Source organism: Hirundo rustica, chromosome Z (assembly GCF_015227805.2).
Source record: "Hirundo rustica isolate bHirRus1 chromosome Z, bHirRus1.pri.v3, whole genome shotgun sequence".
Lineage (NCBI taxonomy): Eukaryota > Metazoa > Chordata > Aves > Passeriformes > Hirundinidae > Hirundo > Hirundo rustica.
In genome coordinates this window covers 29,686,137-29,707,842 of record NC_053488.1, presented here as the reverse complement: position 1 = coordinate 29,707,842, position 21,706 = coordinate 29,686,137, and the positions used below count along the sequence as shown (strand labels likewise).

The 21,706-nt window shown below is 35.1% G+C and overlaps 1 protein-coding gene across 15 annotated transcripts in view; it reads left to right on the top strand.

Moving 5' to 3' along the window:
* The window catches only part of PTPRD (protein tyrosine phosphatase receptor type D), a 481,306-nt gene that overhangs the window by 367,625 nt on the left and 91,975 nt on the right, over positions 1-21,706 (top strand). For 8 of the 15 annotated variants that reach the window (XM_058424005.1, XM_058424010.1, XM_058424006.1 and 5 more), the window contains 6 exons: positions 2,089-2,206; positions 7,089-7,676; positions 8,111-8,211; positions 9,008-9,261; positions 13,723-13,813; positions 19,562-19,771. In XM_058424005.1, coding sequence (XP_058279988.1) covers positions 2,089-2,206; positions 7,089-7,676; positions 8,111-8,211; positions 9,008-9,261; positions 13,723-13,813; positions 19,562-19,771 — 1,362 coding nt within the window. The remainder of the gene's footprint in view (positions 1-2,088; positions 2,207-7,088; positions 7,677-8,110; positions 8,212-9,007; positions 9,262-13,722; positions 13,814-19,561; positions 19,772-21,706) is intronic. The other 7 variants (XM_058424007.1, XM_058424012.1, XM_058424009.1 and 4 more) reach the window with 2 other exon arrangements.

The following is a 21,706-nucleotide window of genomic DNA, read 5'->3' as shown; positions in this document are numbered from 1 at the left end:
CTTTTTCTTTTCTTTCCTTTTTCTTTTCTTTCCTTTTTCTTTTCTTTCCTTTTTCTTTTTCTTTGCTTTTACTTTTTAGTTCCTTTTTCTTTTTCTTTTTCTTTTTCTTTTTCTTTTTCTTTTTCTTTTTCTTTTTCTTTTTCTTTTTCTTTTTCTTTTTCTTTTTCTTTTTCTTTTTCCCCCCAGGGAGAGTAGGGTTACTGTTGCTTGCCTGTTCTGGGGTTTAGCATGGTGCCAAAATCTACAGCACTGATTTGTGTTTTCATCTTTTTGATGGCTGTCACTAACTTTGCCCCACAATTTCTGCTTTACAAGGTGATAGAAAAACAGAACAGGAGTGGTTCAGAGTTACGTAGCAATAGGTATTTTTCTGTACTCATTTTAAACTTAATTTTTGTGTGTGTATGTAACTGAAAGGAGAAGTCAGTTGTACTTTCCTTTGGGTAAAATAAATACATACTATCAGGAAAGCCACATGACCTGTAGTGTTTATACCTAAGCAGTGTTTGCTGTATCCAAACCACACTTTCAAATACTACATGCAGCCATAGCTCTTACACCATTAAGTAATGGTTGTTTTAGGTGAGGCTAATATCTTCATAATAAGTCTTTCTGTTTTGTGATTTCTCTGGGTTGGTTTTGTTGTGGTTTGGGGTTTGTTTTTTTTTTTTGGGGGGGGGGGGGGGTTGTTTTTTGTTTTTTGTTTTTTTGCCTTTCACCGTTTTATTCTTGTATTAGTACCAGGTGCAGTTTTCTTACAGAAGCTATGAAGTCATTCTTACTGATTTTGGCCTTACAGTTCAATTAAATTCTGAGATAAAGTCTGAGAAGGGGATCTTTCTATAGTAGATTGTCATATTGTGTTCTTTGTTGGTGGTTTTTTGTTTTTTTTTAATTTCACCTATTTTGCCCACTCTTTCTGATCATTACCTAGATCATATTGCTAATAACTGACTGTAAATACAATGCAGAATTCTAATCACATCTTTATAAGCTCATACCCACTATCTTGAAAAATCCATATACTATAAATAGTCTGGCCCATGATTTTTATATTAACTTTTCATGGCTGTTTCTGAGTGATGTGTGATTGCACATTTGCTATTTATTCTAGATGTATAAATACACCACCCCTCTGGCAGTGCTGAAATCTAGTGCAAGTTCATCCAGGCATATGAAAATGCAAAGGAGTAGTCCAATAGGTTACAGGCTGGAAGTTGGGGACTCCAGGCCCATCAGTTACCTCCAAATACTGTCCCTTTTTATGTGCATATAAGATTTATTTGTATTATAACTGTCAAAGCATACTTCTCTTGCTGTCCTGGTAGCAGGACATAAGTTTAGTTCATTTCTTGTGCACCACTCAGCATCTTCTGTGTGTATATATGTGTGCGCACATGTGTGATTTACAGTTTGATGTTGTTGTTACTTTGCTCTAACTGAGGAGCTACTTGTTTTGTAGCTGTTGTCATCTGAGGGCCATCAGATCTATCCTCTGACCAGATTTTTAGTGGTGTTTTGTATAGTTCTTTTAGACCTGAAGGGCTAGCTGTTTCTGAAGTCCTTTCAGATACTGAGAAGCGTAGTCTACCCAGTGACACAGGTTGCTATGAAAGTGTTATAGAAGTAATGAGGCTTTTTTGTTCAGCTAAACCATCATTACTCATAAAGTATGCATGTAAATGCAACATTTTTCTTACTGGGCATTTTAGAGCTATATGAATGATATCCTGTTAATGACTAAGTTAAACTGAGTTTGTTATATCTACATGTGCATGTTTCACAATGTCAGTAGTATTCCTCAGGTAAAGTATTTCAGAAGACTGTTTTTACTGTTCACACCACTAAGCCTTTGGCCTTTTGCTGTAAACTACCTGAGGCATACTGTTTAGATGCGTGCTGTCCTTTATTACTTAAGTGAGTGAAATGTTTTGCATTATCATTTCACACAGTATAGTCTGTGCACTCAAATGCTTGCTATCACTGCCAGCTCAAAAGTGTGATATAAACAGGGTTTATAAAGGATTCTGCATTCTCTTGGCAAACTATCTATTTTAACTTAATTGTTCTTATTTTATTTCATCTTAGGAAATGATAATTTCTGGGCTTCAGCCTGAAACCACATATTCTTTCACTGTGACAGCCTATACAACTAAAGGTGACGGAGCACGCAGCAAACCCAAACTTGTATCTACTACTGGAGCAGGTAATACTTATGTACAAATTGAGCTTTAAATGAATCCTTTGACTTTTCTGCTACTGTTTTTTTTCCTTGGAAGTCTTCTGTTGTGTGAAAAGTTTCTAGGACATAGGGTTTTCTGTTTCAGTATTTGGACCTTCATTTATTTAAATAAAAAAAGAGCCAGTGACTCCCTTTGTCCCTTTCTTTGTTCCAGATGTAGTCACTTGATAGTTTTGAGTAGCTCTTCCATTATTATTGGTGTCATCTTTGAGAGGAAAAAACAGAAATTTGTAGCTGAGAAGGGTATTTGAAAAACTTGTAATTGCTTTCGTGATCTTCATGAGAGTAATGACATTGCCAGTAAAACATTGAAAGAACCCATCTGTATGACATTCACAACTTATCTCAGAAGAATGTAATTATTAAAGCAGAGAATTGGAAAACATAATGAATTTACATCCTGTGAAACCCTGAAGCCTGTATTGATTTGGGGGTAATTTAAGGAACAAACTGGGGCAAAATACACCCTGTGTTCAGTCTGTGTTTGATCTCAGGTGGTGCTAAATGCTGGATATGTTGGCTGCGTAACCAATACAGCAGTCAGCACAGATGGGATGAACCAAACTGCTTTTAGATGAGGAACATTTTTAAATTTTTTTTTTTATGTTTCACTGTGGCACAGCTTAACCAATTATGCCACTAAAGGTTTAGTGTGATGCTTACCTACAGATGTTCACAATCTGTAGGTACTGTGTTCATTTTCAGGGGGTTGTAGTGCAGCCATTAAGAATATTCTATTACAATCACATGTAGCATCATTACAACCTCTCTGAATAACAATACATTGTTTACGCTAATAGATAAAAAAGCGTATATATTTGTATTTATAGTGATTGATTCCATTTTTTAAAATAGTCACTAAATGCACAACACATCTTGTATTAATATCAAAACCATCTATATCCTTTTCTTGTTAGATTCCTTGGAAAAATCTGTCTTGGTGGCTTCAGGCACAATGTTTCATTTCAGATCTTAGAATACATTCTATTCCTTACTCTTGGCTATTGCTGAAACTTATTGTATAACTTCTTATCTTTCCTGAATTCTCATAGTCTGAGAAAAAAGAATTGTATATCTGGCAGGTATTGGAGCTTGATTTAAGTAAAAAAGACACTTGATCCATTATTCTTTTTTAAAGTTCAATTCCCAATTTAAATCAACACACTTATATAAATTATGATTTTTATTAGTTCCTAGACATAAAAATAGGTTATGCAAATATGCTTGCAAAACTTAAAGTTTCACTGCATTTAGTCATGACTGTTCATGTATCATTCTACTAAGATCTCTGGTGCTTCTACTTTAAAAAGACAGAACAAATCCTATGTCCCACATTTCACTGAAGAGCGATAGAGAATAAGAGGCATGTCTGTAAATGTAACGCATATTACTCTATCCTTGTTGTTTGCCTAACCTTATGAACAAGTAGTGCTTGTTCCTGAGATTAACAGCTAGTTACCATTTTTCTCCTTCATATGTATCAATCTGTATGCAGTCTCTTCACTTGGTGTTACAGCTTGCTGTTTTGTGTAAGAAAAATTTGTGTGCAGATTTTTGAAAAAAGAGACATTGAATATAGTCAGTAGCAGGAGCTTCCTGCTCACTTTCTGTGAGAATGCACCACCACAAGGGAAGGAATGATGCATTAACACCAAAGGGTTGTAGGTCTGTAATGCAGTCTCCTATTCACTTTGAGTTTCCATTTGATTTTTTTTTTTTCCCTAGAAAGGTGTATTGGAATACTACAATAAAGAAAATGAAGGATCTAACTTTCTAGTCTAACTATTAAAATTTGAATGAGTTTGACTGAGGTTATGTCCATAAGAGATATGAAAGGAAAATAGATTTCTGCACTTTCACCAGAGAAGCTATCTGTAAGGTATTCAGACAATGAGTAACTATTCAGCCGACCAGTTAGTGATACAAAAGCATGATTTACATTTTTAAGCAGGAAAGATTCACCAAACATAAGTAAGCCCACAGTATGGTAGCTCAGTTATTAGTAAAGTCACTGAACGCTGTTGACATTTTCATTTGAGAGTGTGCTTTTGTCTTATGTTTTGGTTTCCTTTCCTCACTATTGAAATCAGAATAAAAACTGTTACTGAACATTTCTAAATCAAAGTACTTATTAAATTACTTGGGGCAGAAGTTACAAAATGTATGGTTAACAAGACCCTGATAGAAATGAAGACTTACTAGTCTGTGATGTCATACAATTTTTAGGAAGATTTTAATCAGACCTTTAATTTCTGTACCACAGTAGTTGAAGAATCTCCTATGACAGTGGCTTGTCCATTACTTGTAATTTGCTCTCATACTGGACAGCAGTCTTGAAATACAGATTTAAACTAAAAGAAGGAAGTTTATATTAAGGCAGGAGTGTAGTTTATACTAAGGCAGTAGTGTACTTTATAGCAGCTAATAGAAACAAATTATTTCAGGTAATTTGGCAAAGGCAGCTTGTGTGAGCTTCTACTAGTAGTGGCAAGCCATTGCAGCAGTAATTTCTGTTGCAAAGGGGGTATGTGAGAGATGTCTTTCCATGTACTAATGGAAGAAGATTTCACTAGATCGGAGGATGTATTTTATTTTATGCACAATTTCACTTCTTTTAGGCTCATGGAAAATTTAGTTTATTATCAGAAATTTCTAGGCAGAGCTATTTTGTGACACAGCTGTATAAACAACTGCACAGAATCCTGTCATTTGTCCTAAAAGACTGTAATATTCATAAGTAAATAATACTGAAAGTAAATGTTAACTGAAAGCTGTCTAGCAATAAAAAGAAATTTATCTGCTATGCAACATCAGAATCACTTTATGCTATTAAAAAAAAAGTCACCATTGTTATTTACAGGGTATTTTACGGGATAAGTAAACTTTATTAGTTCACTGGTTTTGATCAAGAGCGAGTATTAGTTTCATCCTTTCTCTATAGTTACCACAGAGGTTAAAATGTAGTTCTGATTATGAAGCCTGCCACAAGAACAACAAAAAAAGACAATTTATTACAAAAATAATTTAGTTATACCTTCCAGTAATTTCTCCTCTAGAACGCTGAAGAAGTATTATTCTTTTGAGATAAACTATTCATTTCTCTGCTGCACTGGTGCCAGTAATAGTTAGAATTCAGAGAAAAATATGGCCTGCAAAAGGCCTCCACAGCCTTCTCTTTGTTCCATAAAGACTTAGTTATCAATGAGGAAAAGTCAGAACTAACAAGAGAGATATTCTTTATAAAGCAGAAGGTGTGAGGAAATGCTCACAAGATTCCAAAATAATGCTGCCAGGTGAACTCAACATTTAAATTTACAGATATTTGGAAAATTTATATAAAACCTACCTATAATTCTTACGAAATTAGAAGCAGTGTCATAACTTACAATAGATCTAAGGAGGAAAGAGCTTACTAAATGCAGAATTTTCTTCAAGGCATGCCATTCTTCTCTCCTTATTCCTAATTCTTGATGGAATGGTAGTTAGACCTTCTGACAATAACAATGTGATTTGCTGGGTGCCCGAGAACTGAAGATAAATAATAAAATCTATTGAAGTATTTAAATACAGGAACCAGAGCTCACAATGCAGCAGTTATATTCACATGGGAAGGCTTAAAATGCAGATAAAATTAATTAGTCTTTTTTGAAGACTGTATTGTCATTGCAGTACTACTTCTGGTCTCTTGACCTGTCAGGCATTGGTACAGAATGAACACCAAATTTCTAAATAGTTATGGATATGTTTCATTATCAAATAAATCACTGAAATAGAAACAGATTTTTTAAAATTGAAGTATTAATGACAATATAGATTAAATGTATACAAATGGATGTGAATAAATTAAAATAATTAATCAATTAAAAAGAAACAGTAAATGAGATTTCATATTGCGACTCCAAAAATGTACACTATATAAATTGTATAATGGTATTTCTGGATTGATAAGGACTGATTCAGTCTTCTCTAGACTGATTAAATTCAGTTCCTCCTCGGTGTCTGTACCACACTTGCAGTCTGAACTTCTATAAAAGACAAATCACCAGTTTGGACTAATGGGTCCTAATTAAGATGGTGACTGTAGGTGGTGTATAGGTTAAAAAGAGCTACCAATTTAGCCTTCATCAAAAGAAATCCAGTTTATGTGCACAAAAACCATGGTGGAAAAATAATCATATGTGATATGCCATGCTGGAAAATATTAAATCCCAAGCTGCACTACCTTTCCACACTGAAACAGTGGAGGTGGAAGTTATTTGTGTGTGGAAGCTAGAATGACAGGGTTCTATCATATGTAGTGATTTTTGAGGACAAAGTTGTTCTCACTTCTACCACATTTTAACCATTAATGACAAAAGAGTTATGTTAAATTTATCTAGAAACTTGTCATGTCTTCATTTATTATTTTCTGATTTACAGGAAATGTGCCTTGGAATAAATACATGAAAACATATGACAGTACACTTTTTTTTTTTTTTTTTTTTTTTTTTTTTTTTTTTTTGGAAACAAATGTTTGTGAGACAGGACCGTTCATAAGACATTTGTTGGAAGTTTTACTTCTTGATTTGTGTTCCTAGATCCTGTGCCTCTGAATGTGCTCTTTATTTAGAAATGATGGTAAGAGAAGAAGACAAAAAAGCAGTAAACATCTCTACTGTTGCAGTTTCTTACACTGTATGACTAAATAGTGCAGGAGCCAGACTGTATTTCTTCATTAGGACAGTAATATGTGGAACTAAGAGGGAGGAAAGAGAAAATATATCCCTATTCCTACTAAAACTATCCTCGAGAATTGTACGTGAAATTGTTTTTATATCTATCCTCTTTAAATAACATTGTGCTACAGTTCCAGGCAAACCTCGGCTTGTGATTAGCCACACACAGATGAACACAGCTCTAATTCAGTGGCATCCTCCTGTGGAAACTTTTGGCCCGCTGCAGGGTTATCGCCTGAAGTTTGGTCGCAAAGACATGGATACATTAACAACCATGGAGTTCTCAGAGAAGGAAGATCACTTCACAGCCACAGACATTCACAAAGGAGCTTCTTATGTCTTCAGGCTCTCAGCTAGAAATAAAGTGGGCTTTGGGGAGGAGATGGTTAAAGAAATTTCTGTTCCTGAAGAGGTACCCAGTGGATTTCCCCAAAATCTCCACTCGGAAAGCTCTACTTCTACATCAGTTCAATTAACTTGGCAGATGCCACTCTTGGCAGAAAGAAATGGCGTTATCACCAAATATACCGTCTTGTACAGAGATATCAATGTTGCTTACCAGCCAGTTGAACTCCCTGTTGTTCCTGCTGATACCACTATGACACTTTCTGGCTTAAAACCAGATACCACTTATGATGTAAAAGTACGTGCCCACACAAGCAAAGGGCCTGGTCCATATAGTCCAAGTGTCCAGTTTAGGACACTACCCGTGGATCAAGGTAGGATTTGTCTGCTTATGACGTTGACCTTTAAAGGAGTATCGGTCTTTGGATATCAGTGTTTTTGAAGGTGTAAATAAAACTGACCGGCCCATTCATAAAAATAGGTTCATCAATCACAAAAGGTAAAGTATATAAATCTTAATATGTTTTGGATACCTAAGAATTCACTTGTCTCTTGCTGAGAAAGTTCTGGCTAACTTCTTCACAATATTTTCAGGTAAGGAAAACATGTGTATTGGGTTGTCTCTAGATGAGATTGAGAATGAGTTTAAATGTGATATTTAAATATGAACAGACAGGTAGGAGAATTGACCCCTTGTTGATTTTTGACCTAAGTGTAAAGCTAATACTCCCAAGTAGCATTGGAAATATGACAAGATTTGAGCTCCAAGATGTCGTTTATATACATTGGTTTTTGGTTTTTTTTCCAGCAGTGTTTGCAAAAAATTTTCATGTTAAAGCAGTAATGAAGACTTCTGTTTTGCTATCCTGGGAAATTCCAGAAAACTACAATTCAGCTTTGCCTTTCAAAGTAAGTTACTTCCCATTTGTACAAGAGAAAATAGCAGAAACTAAACAATGTATTTGCTGGATTAAGTAGCTTACTGAACACGAAGCGTGAATGAGTATTGGGGGTATTTTGGTTTCTAAGATTGCTAATTTTTCATTCACCACTACAATATTTTAAAGAAAACAGTGAAAGAAAATAAAAATGCTATTTTTTTCTAGTCCTTTCCATAGTAAATGCAACTGAGTATCATTTTGGGTTTTGTCTCCTCAATGTACAACAGCACATTTTTAATTTGCGATTCTTTTACTCCCCTAGCTTTAGCTTTGGATTAAGCTATAGCTTTATCCACATACAGAGACTCAGTGTAACATGCAGTCTGCCTGGAGTTTCTTCCGCTTCAATCTTAATCACTTGTGTCATCTCTGGCAGTGGCAAGTGAAGAACGGTATTTTAGGAACTAAATGGTACAAAACCTTTCTAAATAAGGAGTGTGAGTGAAAAAGTCAAGATAATTTTAACAAGAGTACCTTGCTATGAATTCTGGGTTCAAGAAAAGCTGCTTACTTTGAAAAAGTGAAATTAGATTTCAGGCGTGTTTGCATTGCTTTATATTAATGTAATACTTCTTTTTTCCCCCCTGAAAGTGAGATATTTACCTGCAGTAGTGAATTCAGTACTGTTTTACACCCAAAAATGCCCAAATAAATTTAAATTCATTTATTATTTAAATTTATAGCCAGGTTTATTCCTGAATTCAATGTGACAGCATCATTTGCCTTCTCCTAGTAAGCAAAACCACCTTTGTGTATTAACTTAGATCCTTTATGATGATGGGAAAATGGAGGTTGATGGACGTGCTACACAAAAGCTGATCACAAACTTGAAGCCAGAGACGTCATATTCATTTGTTCTGACAAACAGAGGGAATAGTGCTGGGGGTCTTCAGCACAGAGTAACCGCAAAGACTGCGCCAGACGTACTTCGCACAAAGCCAGTCTTCATTGGAAAGACCAATTTAGATGGCATGATAACTGTGGAACTTCCAGAAGTACCCTCAAATGAGAATATAAAGTGAGTGAATAATTGACATACCATTGTTTTTAACTCCAGAGAGATTATCTTGATGGTGGACCACATTCTTCTTCTTCGTAACAGTAGAGGTTACAGTACTCTGCAGTAGTATTTGTCTTAATATCCATGTAATATTTGATATAGCAAACTGGGATGTGCTGTTGACTCTCTCAAGGAACATGGGGCCTTAACAGAGGGATATAGATAGCTTGGAACACTGTATGGTCATAAGTGGCATGAAAATCAAGAACAAATTTCAAATTCTGTTGTAAAGGTCCTTGAGTGCATCCAACAGAAGGCAACAAAGCTGATGGGAGGACTGAAATGAATAGCCTATAAGGAGCTGCTGAGGGCTTTGAGCTTGTCTAGTTTGGAGAATAGAAGGCTAAGGACTGACCTCCTTGCTCTCTACAGCTTCCTGAGGAGAGGTAGTGAAGAGGGAGCTGCTGATCTCTTCTTCCTGAGATATAGAACATGAAGCAATGCCACAGAGCTGCATCAGATGTATTAGGAAGCATTTGTTTACTATGAGTGCTTTCAAACTGGAAGAGGCTTCCTAGTCAGGCAGTTAATTTCCCAAGCAGGTCAGTGTTTAGGAGATATTTGGATGATGTCAGTTCCAAAAAGAACTCTTAAAGTTTGTCACATAGCCAATATGTAAGCCCTGTATGGAGACTGATTGTCCTTCAGTTTGCAGATTTTTCTCAGAGTACTTTTGCATGTCATCATGGATTGCAAAATGAGGTATGCAGAAAATCAGTTATATTTTGAACAATATATCATCTCAAAAAGATGATATATTGTTCAAAATCAATGCATAACTACCCTTCTGTAGCTCCTGGAAGTACTCAGACTCACTCAAGAGTTATATGGAGTTTTAAAGCATTTGTGCTGAATTTAAATTAATTCAGATTTATAAATTCTGATGTTTTTTATCAGGATAAAAATACCTTGTCCTCTCTGCTGGTCTCAGAAAGAAAACAAGAGATTTTGCTTAAAGAATTGCAAGTTTTCTAGAGGTTACATAGATTTTGGAAAGGAACAGGTGGTGTGGAAATTTAAACAACTGAAACGGGACTAAACACCTGAGAGCACATGGTCAGCAGGGATTGGAAAGGTTACACAGTAAAGATTTGCCAGGGAAACATGAAGCATGATATAATCAATAAATATTATTGCTTTTATAGTGATTCTTGTTGATCTGAAAGGTTCCCATATGTAATGTAAAGGAAATGGGGAGGAAAATGAGCCAGTCATTAAATGATAGGTATTCGAGTTGTCCTCTCCCTGGTGGATTTTTACAGCTTTCTAGAAAGCTGCCCCCTTTTTCATTCCTGACAGAAGATTTTGAGGCAGGTAAGGTCAAGAAATAAATGACTTTGAAACATTAAAAGGATGAAAAACTGAAAAATGTAGTCATTATCATTAGATTGAGTAAGATGCGGTCAGTAACAAATTCAGCTAAGGAAGACTGAAGATGGAATGAGTCAAAAAAGATTTATGAGGCATGGCATTCAGAGAGAGAAAAATGTGCAGGATGGCTGATCAGACAGTAGTGGAAGACAGCACTTGAATAAAAGACAATTCCCTTTTTTTTATATAGCGTAAAAAAAAGTTAAAGAGGCTAAGTGACATCAGAAAAAGTACATTAAATCTACGGGGTCCAACTGCCAATTTTTCAAATAATGTATCTCCTACTTGTACATCAATCTTCTAAGAAGATTTGATCAAGGTTGATAAAGTAAAGCACAACAATAAAGATTGACTTGACCCTTACAGCAGGCATACCAAAGCACCTACAGAAAACCTGACCTGATGCTTGCTAGAATAAGTAAGATTATTCTGCATTAGTATGGGAAGAACACTTTCTTGTATTAGTTATGGTGACATTTTTAGACATGTTGCTCCTCTGTTGGTGCATTATATGCTCAAGATTGTCCCTAGCTTACAAAGTAGTACTGAGAATTTTTCAGTAATACTAATTACACAGGAAGTGAAACAGATGATGGCTTGCTCTAATGAAGTATATGTAATAATACTGAGGGTAATGTTATAATAGCTTTTGTAATATTCGTACATAATTCAGTATAGAAATTGGTGTAGAGCTCATCTGATAAGAAGTAAAATGCAACTCTTTTGCTCATCTCAAGGGAGCAAGTTCTTAATTTTTCATTCTTTTAGTATTTTGGGCTATTTTTAAAGCAATTTTTAGGTGTAAAGGGCAGTTTATGTTTCTCTGAATCTCTTACATCTTTGAAAAGTCTAAAGTAAAAACAGTTGTTTTGTGGAAGACTTTGGCCTCAAATACTCAGTAGATAAAACAAGATCCAAATAAACCCTTTATTTCTCACCTTCCTCCCTCCCCTCTCCCCCAGGAAAAAAAACAAAAATAAAACAAAACCAAACAAACAAAAAAAAAATACCACTAAAAACAAATAAGCAAATAATAAAGTAAACGATAAAATGTGTTTTTCAGGAAATGCTGCATTTTGCGCAGTTAGCTAAAAATCACAGAACTTTGTTGTCCTTCACAATTTGCAGCACTGCATATTGGTGTGAACACTTTCACTTTTTTACTTATTACTGATCTACTTATTCTTTCAGTTTAAAATACTCTCTGTGTGATGAGAGTCTTAGTAGAAGGAAATGAAAAACAGTGTGAACATTTACATGCTGGATGTTCCTCGATTGAAAAGAAAAATGAATGAGCTCTCCATTAGCTTAAAAAAATAAAACAATGAAGAAAAAGAAGAGAAAATGATAAATATGTATATTTGATGTTTGAAAGACATAAAGGGGCAAGTATGCATTTCTGTCTTGATTCTTAGGCATCTGTTGAAGAAAGGTTATGTCAGTTGTTACTGTATACATGGATAAGTAAGTGTTCACTATAGGATTTGCCATTCAAAGTCTTTTTAAAAGATCAATGCAGGTTTAAAATATGGGTTCAACCATCCTTACAGTTTTGCATCTTTTTAAAAGATGACGTAATATTTTCACTATAAAAATGCATGCCACAGATGTTTTTGAAATACTGGAATACAGCAAGTGAACACTTGTTAAATATCTGTGGAAAACACTTCTTTCCAGCACTCCTGTTGGAGCTCAGCATTTCCACAGAAAACTTCCTCAAATTTCTTAACACAAGTATTAATGAATACATCTACTTTCTACAGGAGCTGAAAATCAAAAGTTTTTTTGCATTTCTTTTATGGGAAAGAGCTCTAAATAAGAAGTGATGTTTAAAATGGATCGATGACTTGCATTGTTATGGTAAAAAAGATAGTTTATATAGTTGGCTTAGACTGAGATGGTTTTTAGACAATTGTAAGGCATCTCCTTTTCTGTAGACTTTTTTGTTAATTACTTAGGATTTTCAGCTGCATTGCATGAGTAAAATTAATAGTTTTGCAGAAGGTTGAATGGGTTGTAAAAAAAACTCAGACTGGAAGAGGAGATCACCCATGAGACACTAAAATTATCTTCCGTAATGACACCAAGAAACACCTTAACAAGCTTTTGTTACTAGAAACAAAGACAATCAGTTTCTTTCCCTGTCCCCTGAGATGAAAAGTGCTTGACTTTTTGACAAGTGTGTTTATGAAGAAGATGTATATTATACTACCTTGCATGTCCTGTTGTTGTGATTCTACTGCTTCTTCCCTCACTCTAATGTGAAGTTATGGATCTGCCTGACATGTCCAGGCTTTCTGAAGTAAGCAATGAAAGTCCCAGATCTCCATCATACTAGGAAATATAATCTACCAGTCTTCATGGGTGGGGACAAAGAAAATAGTTTTAGGAAAATATTTCTGAGGAAAACTGTTACATATAATTTGCAAATCCTAGATACAAAGAGAGATATCAAGCTCTCTTACCTATGACTGTGAACAGAATACTTACATAGATAAAGCCAATGGCATTTGATTGTCAATGGGAAGAGAGTATGGGGTGCAGTGTATGTTATGTTGGCTTTTATTTTCTCTTTATTATGATATTGGCATGAAAAGTAGATTTTGTTAACCTACTGTTCTAATTATACATTAAAATGGGGAAAGATATGTTGGTAATTGAGATTTAAATGTATGGTAATATATTTCAATTTAGGGCTTTGGGGGTTTTTTCAGTATGATGGTGGCATGATACAAATAACCTATGGCTCTTGTATTTCATGTTGTCATTTTAGTACATTGTAATTAAAGTTTTTTATAAATATTTATATGTTTACAGAAAAGGCAGGTAATTGGTGACATTTGTTTGTCAAACGCTTTACAACTGATGTTATTTCAAGACTGTGAACGTTTGCAGCTGTGTTTGGAAGGCTGCAGTGACATATTAATGTGCAGAAGTTTGTTCTTAATGTACCACTTTCCTCTTAGGTTCCTCTAAACAGACCCACTCCATCAATTTATCTATTCCTTTTCATTCAACTTCACTTTTGTCCAACTTTTGCATTTACAGAGGCTATTACATAGTTATTGTCCCTTTGAAGAGGTCTCGTGGAAAGTTTATCAAACCATGGGAGAGTCCAGATGAAATGGAACTAGATGAGGTACTGTATACAGTTTGGGGTTTTTTCTTCTTCTTTATTAAAGAAACAATCTTGCTAGTTTTGGTTGTCAGGATACTTTATATTTGCATTAGCACGTGGAGACTAAAACAACAATTCAAACTACTTAAATGAGAAGACAGTAAGGACATTAAGTTGCAATAAAGTGTCTGATATTTGTTGACACTAATATTTTATTCTTTTTCTATTGTAAAGAGTGATGCAAAAGTGCAGGAGGTGAAATGAGCTGTCAGCAAAAGCTTAATCACCAACAATATGAACTGTAATAAAGGTCTGGTTCATTAGAGGGGTGTTTACTAAGTCTGTAAAAAATGCTAAATTCCAGTTTGCACCGGAGTTTAACATTTGACCTTCTGGTGATATTTTTACCTGATTGTCATATACTGTAATAGTTCTGGTGAGACATAGCCTCCATTCCACCAACAGTTTGTGATCAGAAATAAATGCACGAACAAGTAAGGAAAGCGCAATATTGTGTCATCATTTGAAACTATAAATTACATTAATCCAAAGCGGGGTGGGATTACTTTCATTTTAGAAATAAGCCCAGCAATGCTAGAAATCAATTCAGTATGTTATTGATATAGTAATAATTCCAGGAAGTATAATCTTCACCCTCCTTTTCAGTTTTACTGAAGGACAGTGTAGCTCATGTGTGCTTGTCTTTCTTCTTTCAATCTGTAAACTTATAGTAATGCTAAAGTTTATTAGTTCAAAGCTCTTTCAAGGGCCCCATATAAGAGACTTTTATGAAAGGCAAGCGGTGCTGTTATTACTGTTCTTGTCGTATCTGGACAAGATTTTAGATGACATTCAGATGCTATGGTATTTATATGTGTAATATCTCTGCAATTCAAAGACCAGAATGAGGGTTTGTTTGTTGTTTTTTTTGTTTGGTTTTTTTTTACTGCTGATACAGTGTTCTTTTGACTGTATCACATTTATTTTTCTGTTTCCTTTTGGTGGATTCAAAAGTTTTGTGTTACAGGGATGACTTCACTATATGCTTCCCCATAACACAATTACTGGGAAATGCTGATCACCTGCAAGCAAGCATAAAGGTTCTTTTCTCTCCTGCCATTGACAAAATGGATATAAATTTCAAATTTTGCACCAAAATATAGGGAAAATAAAGATCTTCACCAATCTAACACTGTTGTAGAAAGGGTTCAAAATGTAAACGGAATTCTTTCAGTCTTTGTCACAACAATGGGCAAATCCTTAATCAGAATATTAAAAACGACTGTTCGGAGGAAGGCATGATGAATAACTGATTCAACCCTTTCTTCTTCACCAGTTTCTTTTATGTGATCATCTCACTTCATTCAATTGCAGCAATGCTTTGATCTATTACCTTCTTCCCTTTAAAAGAACTTGGATTGTAAATGCCATCAGCTTATGATCATAGTCATAGGTGACATCAAATACAGTTAAACAGTAAAACTCTGACAGCCACATCCATACAGTAATGGAAACGGATTGAATATTACCACCCACTTTTAACATCCAAAGACTAGTCACATTCAGCAGCATTATTAGATTAAAGGATAAGTGCCAGATGACATTGAACTTTCTGGCAATTAAATTCTATGGTTTCTGCTGATTCTCATAACAAAGGGTCATTTTAATCATCCTTCAGGTTGTGTTGCCTTAGTCTTTTTAACAGCTTGAGAAAAAGCATTTATTAATTCAGAAATATTTGTGTCAGGATGGGTTGTTTCCCACTTCTATTGATATAATTGGGACCACATTGTAGAGTTAATGATGGAAGAAATAAGATATGCATTGACTGGAAAATGAAAATTGTTTTTCATGAAGAGTTAACCCCTTGATATTTCTTTTACAATTGCCAACAATACATACACAAGAACTGAGCAGGGAGAAACTTAAATCAGGCAGCAACTGCATATCATTCTAACTCACTCAGTTTCTGTTACTTAAAAGACAGCTCTGCTTCCAGCTTTGGAAAGTATACATTTTATTAAGTGTGGTATTCCTGACAAACTTGTGAACACAGTGCCACAATAAATACATTTAGAAAAAAAATAACACCACCTCCTCCCCACGCCCCCCCAAAAAAACAAACAAGCAAAACAAAAACCACAAACAAACAAACAAAAAGAAAAACCACCACCACCCACCAAAAACCACTACTCTCTGAGTAAATAGTTCCTGATGGTTAAGTGAGTATACTTGTGCATATTTATATGTTTAGTATGATCTCAGATAAGTGTCTGGTATCAGAAATGGTTGGGCAATAGATATTTCAAAGAACTATGTTCCAAATACTTTGCTTAGATTGTCAGAAGGAAAGTATATGCTAATAACACAGCTCTGGAGTATAACTCCATTACATAACTGAGCAGTCCAAAAACTCTTCAGCCTTATTGTAGTTACCTTGAACCTCAGCTCTGAAGGAAACTAAGATGGATGCCTAGTTTTAAAAGGATAATGGGCTAGATGTTTGGTATCTGAAAATGAAATATTAGAGATACATTCCTTTTTTACTAACTCACAATTTGTTTATATTTTTTTAGCATGAGGTCTAGTGACTTTAAATAGACAAATAATGCAAATAATTGAAACAGAAAAAATGTTATGATTTGCAGTAAGTATTACCTAGTAGGATTACTTTAGGACTGTAAGCAGTAAAACCTAAATAAAGATTGCCATGATAAGTCTTAAATGAGTTCAGTAATTTTATTGAAATCCGTGTATAGAGTGCAATAGGAAATAGATGAGCAAATAATGATATTTGGCAACAACCCCATTTACGTATGAAACATGAATGAGGCTGGAGGTTCACCTGAGGTCTACTCAGTCATGAGTAATCAATCCTACAAAGTTTTTATCTACACACAAATACACCTAAGTTAACTGGCCTTAGGTGATGAATAACCACCTTTGAAAAGGTGAACTAATTTTATTTGACTCTGTCTTTACATTTAACTTTTAGCACTTGTAGTCAAAACTCAGTTTCTGATCACTCTAATGCTGTATTTAGCTCTGCATTTTCTTCCAATATATCCATTTCTGTTACTATTTCAAATGTGAGAAATGGTCGAGATCAAGCATTTCTCTTTGCCTCTCAATCTAATTTTGATTGCAGTGCTCCTACAATACTTTGACATTATATTATGAGTTATTTTTATTTATAATCTAAATTATAAATATGCTGTAATCTGGAAACATATGATAAAGAATTTAGTTGAGGCAGACTCACAACTTTAATTCCAGTGGAAATGGTACATTTAAGTATAATTCACCTTCAGGGATGGCACAAGCCGTATACCTCTACTAGTGCTGTCGTGTTTGTGGCTCCTGACTTTAAACTAGCATGCACTGTTATTACCTTAATACTTAGCTTCATGTTTTGGCAGACTTCCAGGTAGCCAGTGCTCAGCCCTCTGCTTAGCCATTGTAATAAAATGTAGCATCATACAGAGATAAACTTTTTGGAGTGCTTCCCTCAGCATTTCCTATAAAGGCTGATCTAACCTGGAACAAACTTGGATTATTCTCTGCCTCATGTTCTGCATTTAGTAACTCTACCCAGGGCATACAAAGCTACCAACAGATGTGAGAGTCACCTTCAATAAAGAAACTAAATAGAAATCTCTTCAATATTACGGGATTTTTTTGCTGCCCTCATTTTTATATTACACAGATTGACTCTAGCTGCTCATTAAACTGTTTAGGAAGAATGAAAGAGAAATATGGACTGCTGATTGGAATAGTGTCCTTGAATAATGAATAATGATCGCTAGTCTCAAATTATGGCCAGTTCTTTTTTTGCTCAGGGGACACATTACGCTGTACCAGCTTTTGCGCCATGGCATTGAAATTGATAAAGGTAAATGGATGTAAAATCTCTGCAACAGAGCACAGACTCAGCATTAGAGCTGGAAAGCTGTTAACTGTGTAGATCTTTGGAGGTATAACATCCAAATGCCCTCAATGTTTAGGAAGCCTGGATTCAAGTGGTACAGCTTGCTTTCATCTGCATCTGTAACCTTAAATTTAGTCAGTGAGAAAGGGTATCAAAGTATTCAGTACTAAAAGCTTCTTTCTGAGTAGTAGAGTGAATATTAGATTGGTTTACGTGCATTGGAATTGTTATATTCTGTAATTGCAAAATACAAGGTCCCATGCGGGGAAGACAAAAACGTGCTCACTAAGCTGTGGCCTAAATCAAGAGGGCATTGAAGATGGTGAAGGGCTTGAGGGGAAGCCATTATGTGGAGGGTCTGAGATCACTTGATTTGTTCAGCCTGGAGGAGACTGAGAGACCTCACTGTAGTCTACAATGTCCTTGCAAGGGGAGGTGGAGGGGCAGACACTCTGTGGTGGCAGTGGCAGTACCGAAGGGAATGGCCTCGAGTTGTGTCAGGGGAGGTTTAGGCTGGATATTAAAAGAAGATTCTTCACCCAGAGGGTGGCTGGGCAGTGGAACAGGCTCCCCAGGGAAGTGGTCACAGCACCGGCATGACTGACTTCAGGGCTCTCAGGCACATGGATTCTTTGGACAGTCCTGTACAGAGCCAGGACCTGGAGTCAGTGATGCTTGAGAGTCTCTTCCAGCTCGGCATATTCTGTGATTCCTTGTCTCTGTGGAGAGCTTCCCTGACTAAACATGTAGTTTGAAATTAATAGATATAGTTAAGATCAGATTTTAGGTTTTGGTTTGGTTTTTTTTTAAAATCTCTTTCTCACTCCAGAGATTTGTCTCCTCCTCCTAGCAAGTGAATTTTGTGCTTATCTACTATTAGAACTGTGAGTGTGCTGAAAGGGCTAAGCAACTCTATGACATTAGAAAAAGATGTGATTTAACTATCAGGACATAATATAAGTTTCATAAGCAAAAAACAAGGGGAACCACAAAGAGGCCTTAGAAGTCATCATTTTTCACACAGGCAAAGTTTAGACTCCTTGTAACTAAATCAGATTAATTTTTGTGGAATGCTCGTACATCTAAAGCAAAAAAAGGTATTGAAGAAGCATTTGTCTGATTTAATAAGTAATTCATCAATAGTTTATACTAGCTGAGCTAAAGTTCCTTTATGAGTTAGTATCTGTTTTCCAAGTTTGAGTTATCTTTGTTTATCAGAAGAAGCAATTTAGTTACCATTCCTGGAGGTATTTAAAAAGATGAGTAGTTTTGGCAGTTAGGGAGATAGTTTAAGGGTGGATGTGGCAGTGCTAGAATAATGGCTGGAATCAGTCTTAAAGCTCCTTTCCAACATAACTGATTTTATTATTGTATTCTATTCTATGACTGACTTTATATAGAGATAGATAGATAGATAGATAGATAGATAGATAGATAGATAGATAGATAGATAGATAGATAGATAGAAAATATGTAATATGTTATGCATATTTATGTGTCCCCAGAGAAAGTATATTGTTTTCTTATCCTTTCCCCACTCCTCCTAGACACAACAGTATCTAAAAATTGTTTTGTTTTTACAGTCTGGGCGCTGCAATTGCCTCTTAATATCTTATCTTAACAAGAACAACAAGAAATTGGAAGATTTTGCAAGAATTCATTAGTGATACTGATATGTCCCATGAAATGTGGATAAATTGTTTTTTGTAGTTCTTGGTCATGTATTAAGTTTTCTCATTACACTGTAAATACGTTACAAAAAAATTGTTTACAGTTATCTTTCTGTTCATGCTTGCTCTCTCTCTTGCTCCCCCTTTCTTTCCCCTCCCTTCATTCTAAAGCTGCTTAAGGAGATAGCTAGGAAACGCAGAAGCATTCGTCTTGGGAGGGAAGTTGAATTAAAGCCATATATTGCAGCTCACTTTGAAGTTCTTCCTACGGAATTCACATTGGGGGATAAGAAGCATTATGGTGGATTTGAGAATAAGCAACTGCAGAGTGGTCAAGAATATGTCTTCTTTGTGTTGGCTGTAATGGAGCACTCAGAATCTGTAAGTTAATGTTTTTCAATCTCAAAATTACAAAAAACACATTTTTTCAATGCTTATTCCGCTTCCATAAAGCTTTTTTTTTTTTTTTTTTTTTTAATGTTATACGTCAGAGAATCTTTAAAGTGAGTGTTTCCTTACTCAATGTCCATTAATTCCTTGGACTCTTCTATTGTGTTTGTACCTTTGTGTGTTGCTTCAGTTGTATTTCAGTGTCCAACTGAAACCTAAGAGTTGCCTTATATTAGCTCATGATGCTTTGAAATTTATGTTATGTATTATTTTTGACCATGAACACAGCTTCTGAGATATGAACTTTACAGCAGCATCTTTCCCTATGCCTTTAAAAGAATTGCTGTCTTTTAATGGTACTATTGAATAACAGTATAGGATATGCAGTGTTCTTGGAAAGAACCATTGAACTAGAGACATGCACAGCCACCCTCTTTAGTTACAGTCATTCCCTAACAACTTTATCAGTAAATTGTTAGAAAGTTAGAAAATAATTCAATAATAGGGAAAATTCCTGAGGTGAACTAATTAATGAGCTGACATTTCTCTTTATATAATTCACTTTGTAGTTACATCCCTTTATGCATGAATTAACCTAATGCGTGTAATGTATTAAAAAAAGAAAAAAAATAGAAAACAGATGTAAGACTTTTGAAGGGTGCAATACACATTATCATTTTAACATACAGTGTGTTATACAGTGCATTTCTAATTGGTGACTAAACTTGACAGGTACATTTGCAGGTTCAATCACTCGAAACTCCAACACCAATACTCTGAATTCTTGTCAAATACTTGCAGTGTATAACATTACAACTGTTTTCTGGGTGTCAATGGAATGTGCCTACTTAAACACAACAGATACATAGCTTTTAGATACATAGCTTAATTTGAAAATAAATAAGTGTGTCATGGAAGCTCTAACATAAATCAAAAGTTATCTTTTCACTTATTGACATGAGCTGCCTAGACAGATAATTATGAAGGTGTTGCATCAGTAAGATTCAGATTGGAGAAGGTAGACAGCTTTTGACTATAAAGTTAAGTGGCCATAAATCTGTATGTCAAAAATTACCTGTTCAAAAATGGATCTTCTCAATACAAAGTGCGTTTTCTTGAATTTTTTGTATTAATTAAGATAAAATGACCTAAATTTATTACTTTGTTAGAAATCAGGATGAAAAAGCAGGAAGAAATAGTTTTGTAAACTGACACATATGGCAAAATGTCTATAGGGTGCTACTCCTGGAAGAGGTGAAAAGGCATTACTGAACTTAGGCTGTGGATAAGATGTGGTTCAGCATGCCATCTGAAACATTTGTGTGATTGAGTAGCATGGAGTAGTCACTGACTATGAAGAATTTTTTAAGGGTGCATTGAGTTTTAGCTTTCAGTGACTTTCAATGCTCCAGTGTATCAGCTCTCAGCATATATAGCTGATTTTCTTCTAAGACTACATAGTCTACTGATGTATGAGTTTTAACTTACAAGGGATGTTTTCCACAATATTCAGATGTAACATTTTACATCCTATTCAGAGAGTACAAATTTTCTCTCTTGATTGGTAGAATAGAGAACTTGAATTAAAAGAGGTCATGGAAAGGTCTGAATTTGTTTAACTTAGTAAAATGGGAGCTGGAGAGTTATGATTAAAATCTATAAATATGTTAAGGATGTCATCAATAGGAAGGAAAAAATAAGATAAATTTGTAAAATAGTAAATTAGTTTAAATAATCATCAATATAGGATGGTTTAAAATTAAAAGTGAAATTGTATTTATTGAAGAAAAGGTAGTAAGTGTACTCAGAGTTCTTAAAATGATCGTTTTAGCAGGCTGGCTCTTCAGCATCTCCAGTTTGCAATTTTAACTCTGCTCTCAGCCACAGATCAAACATTTCAGGTCAGACAAGAAAAAAAAAAATTCT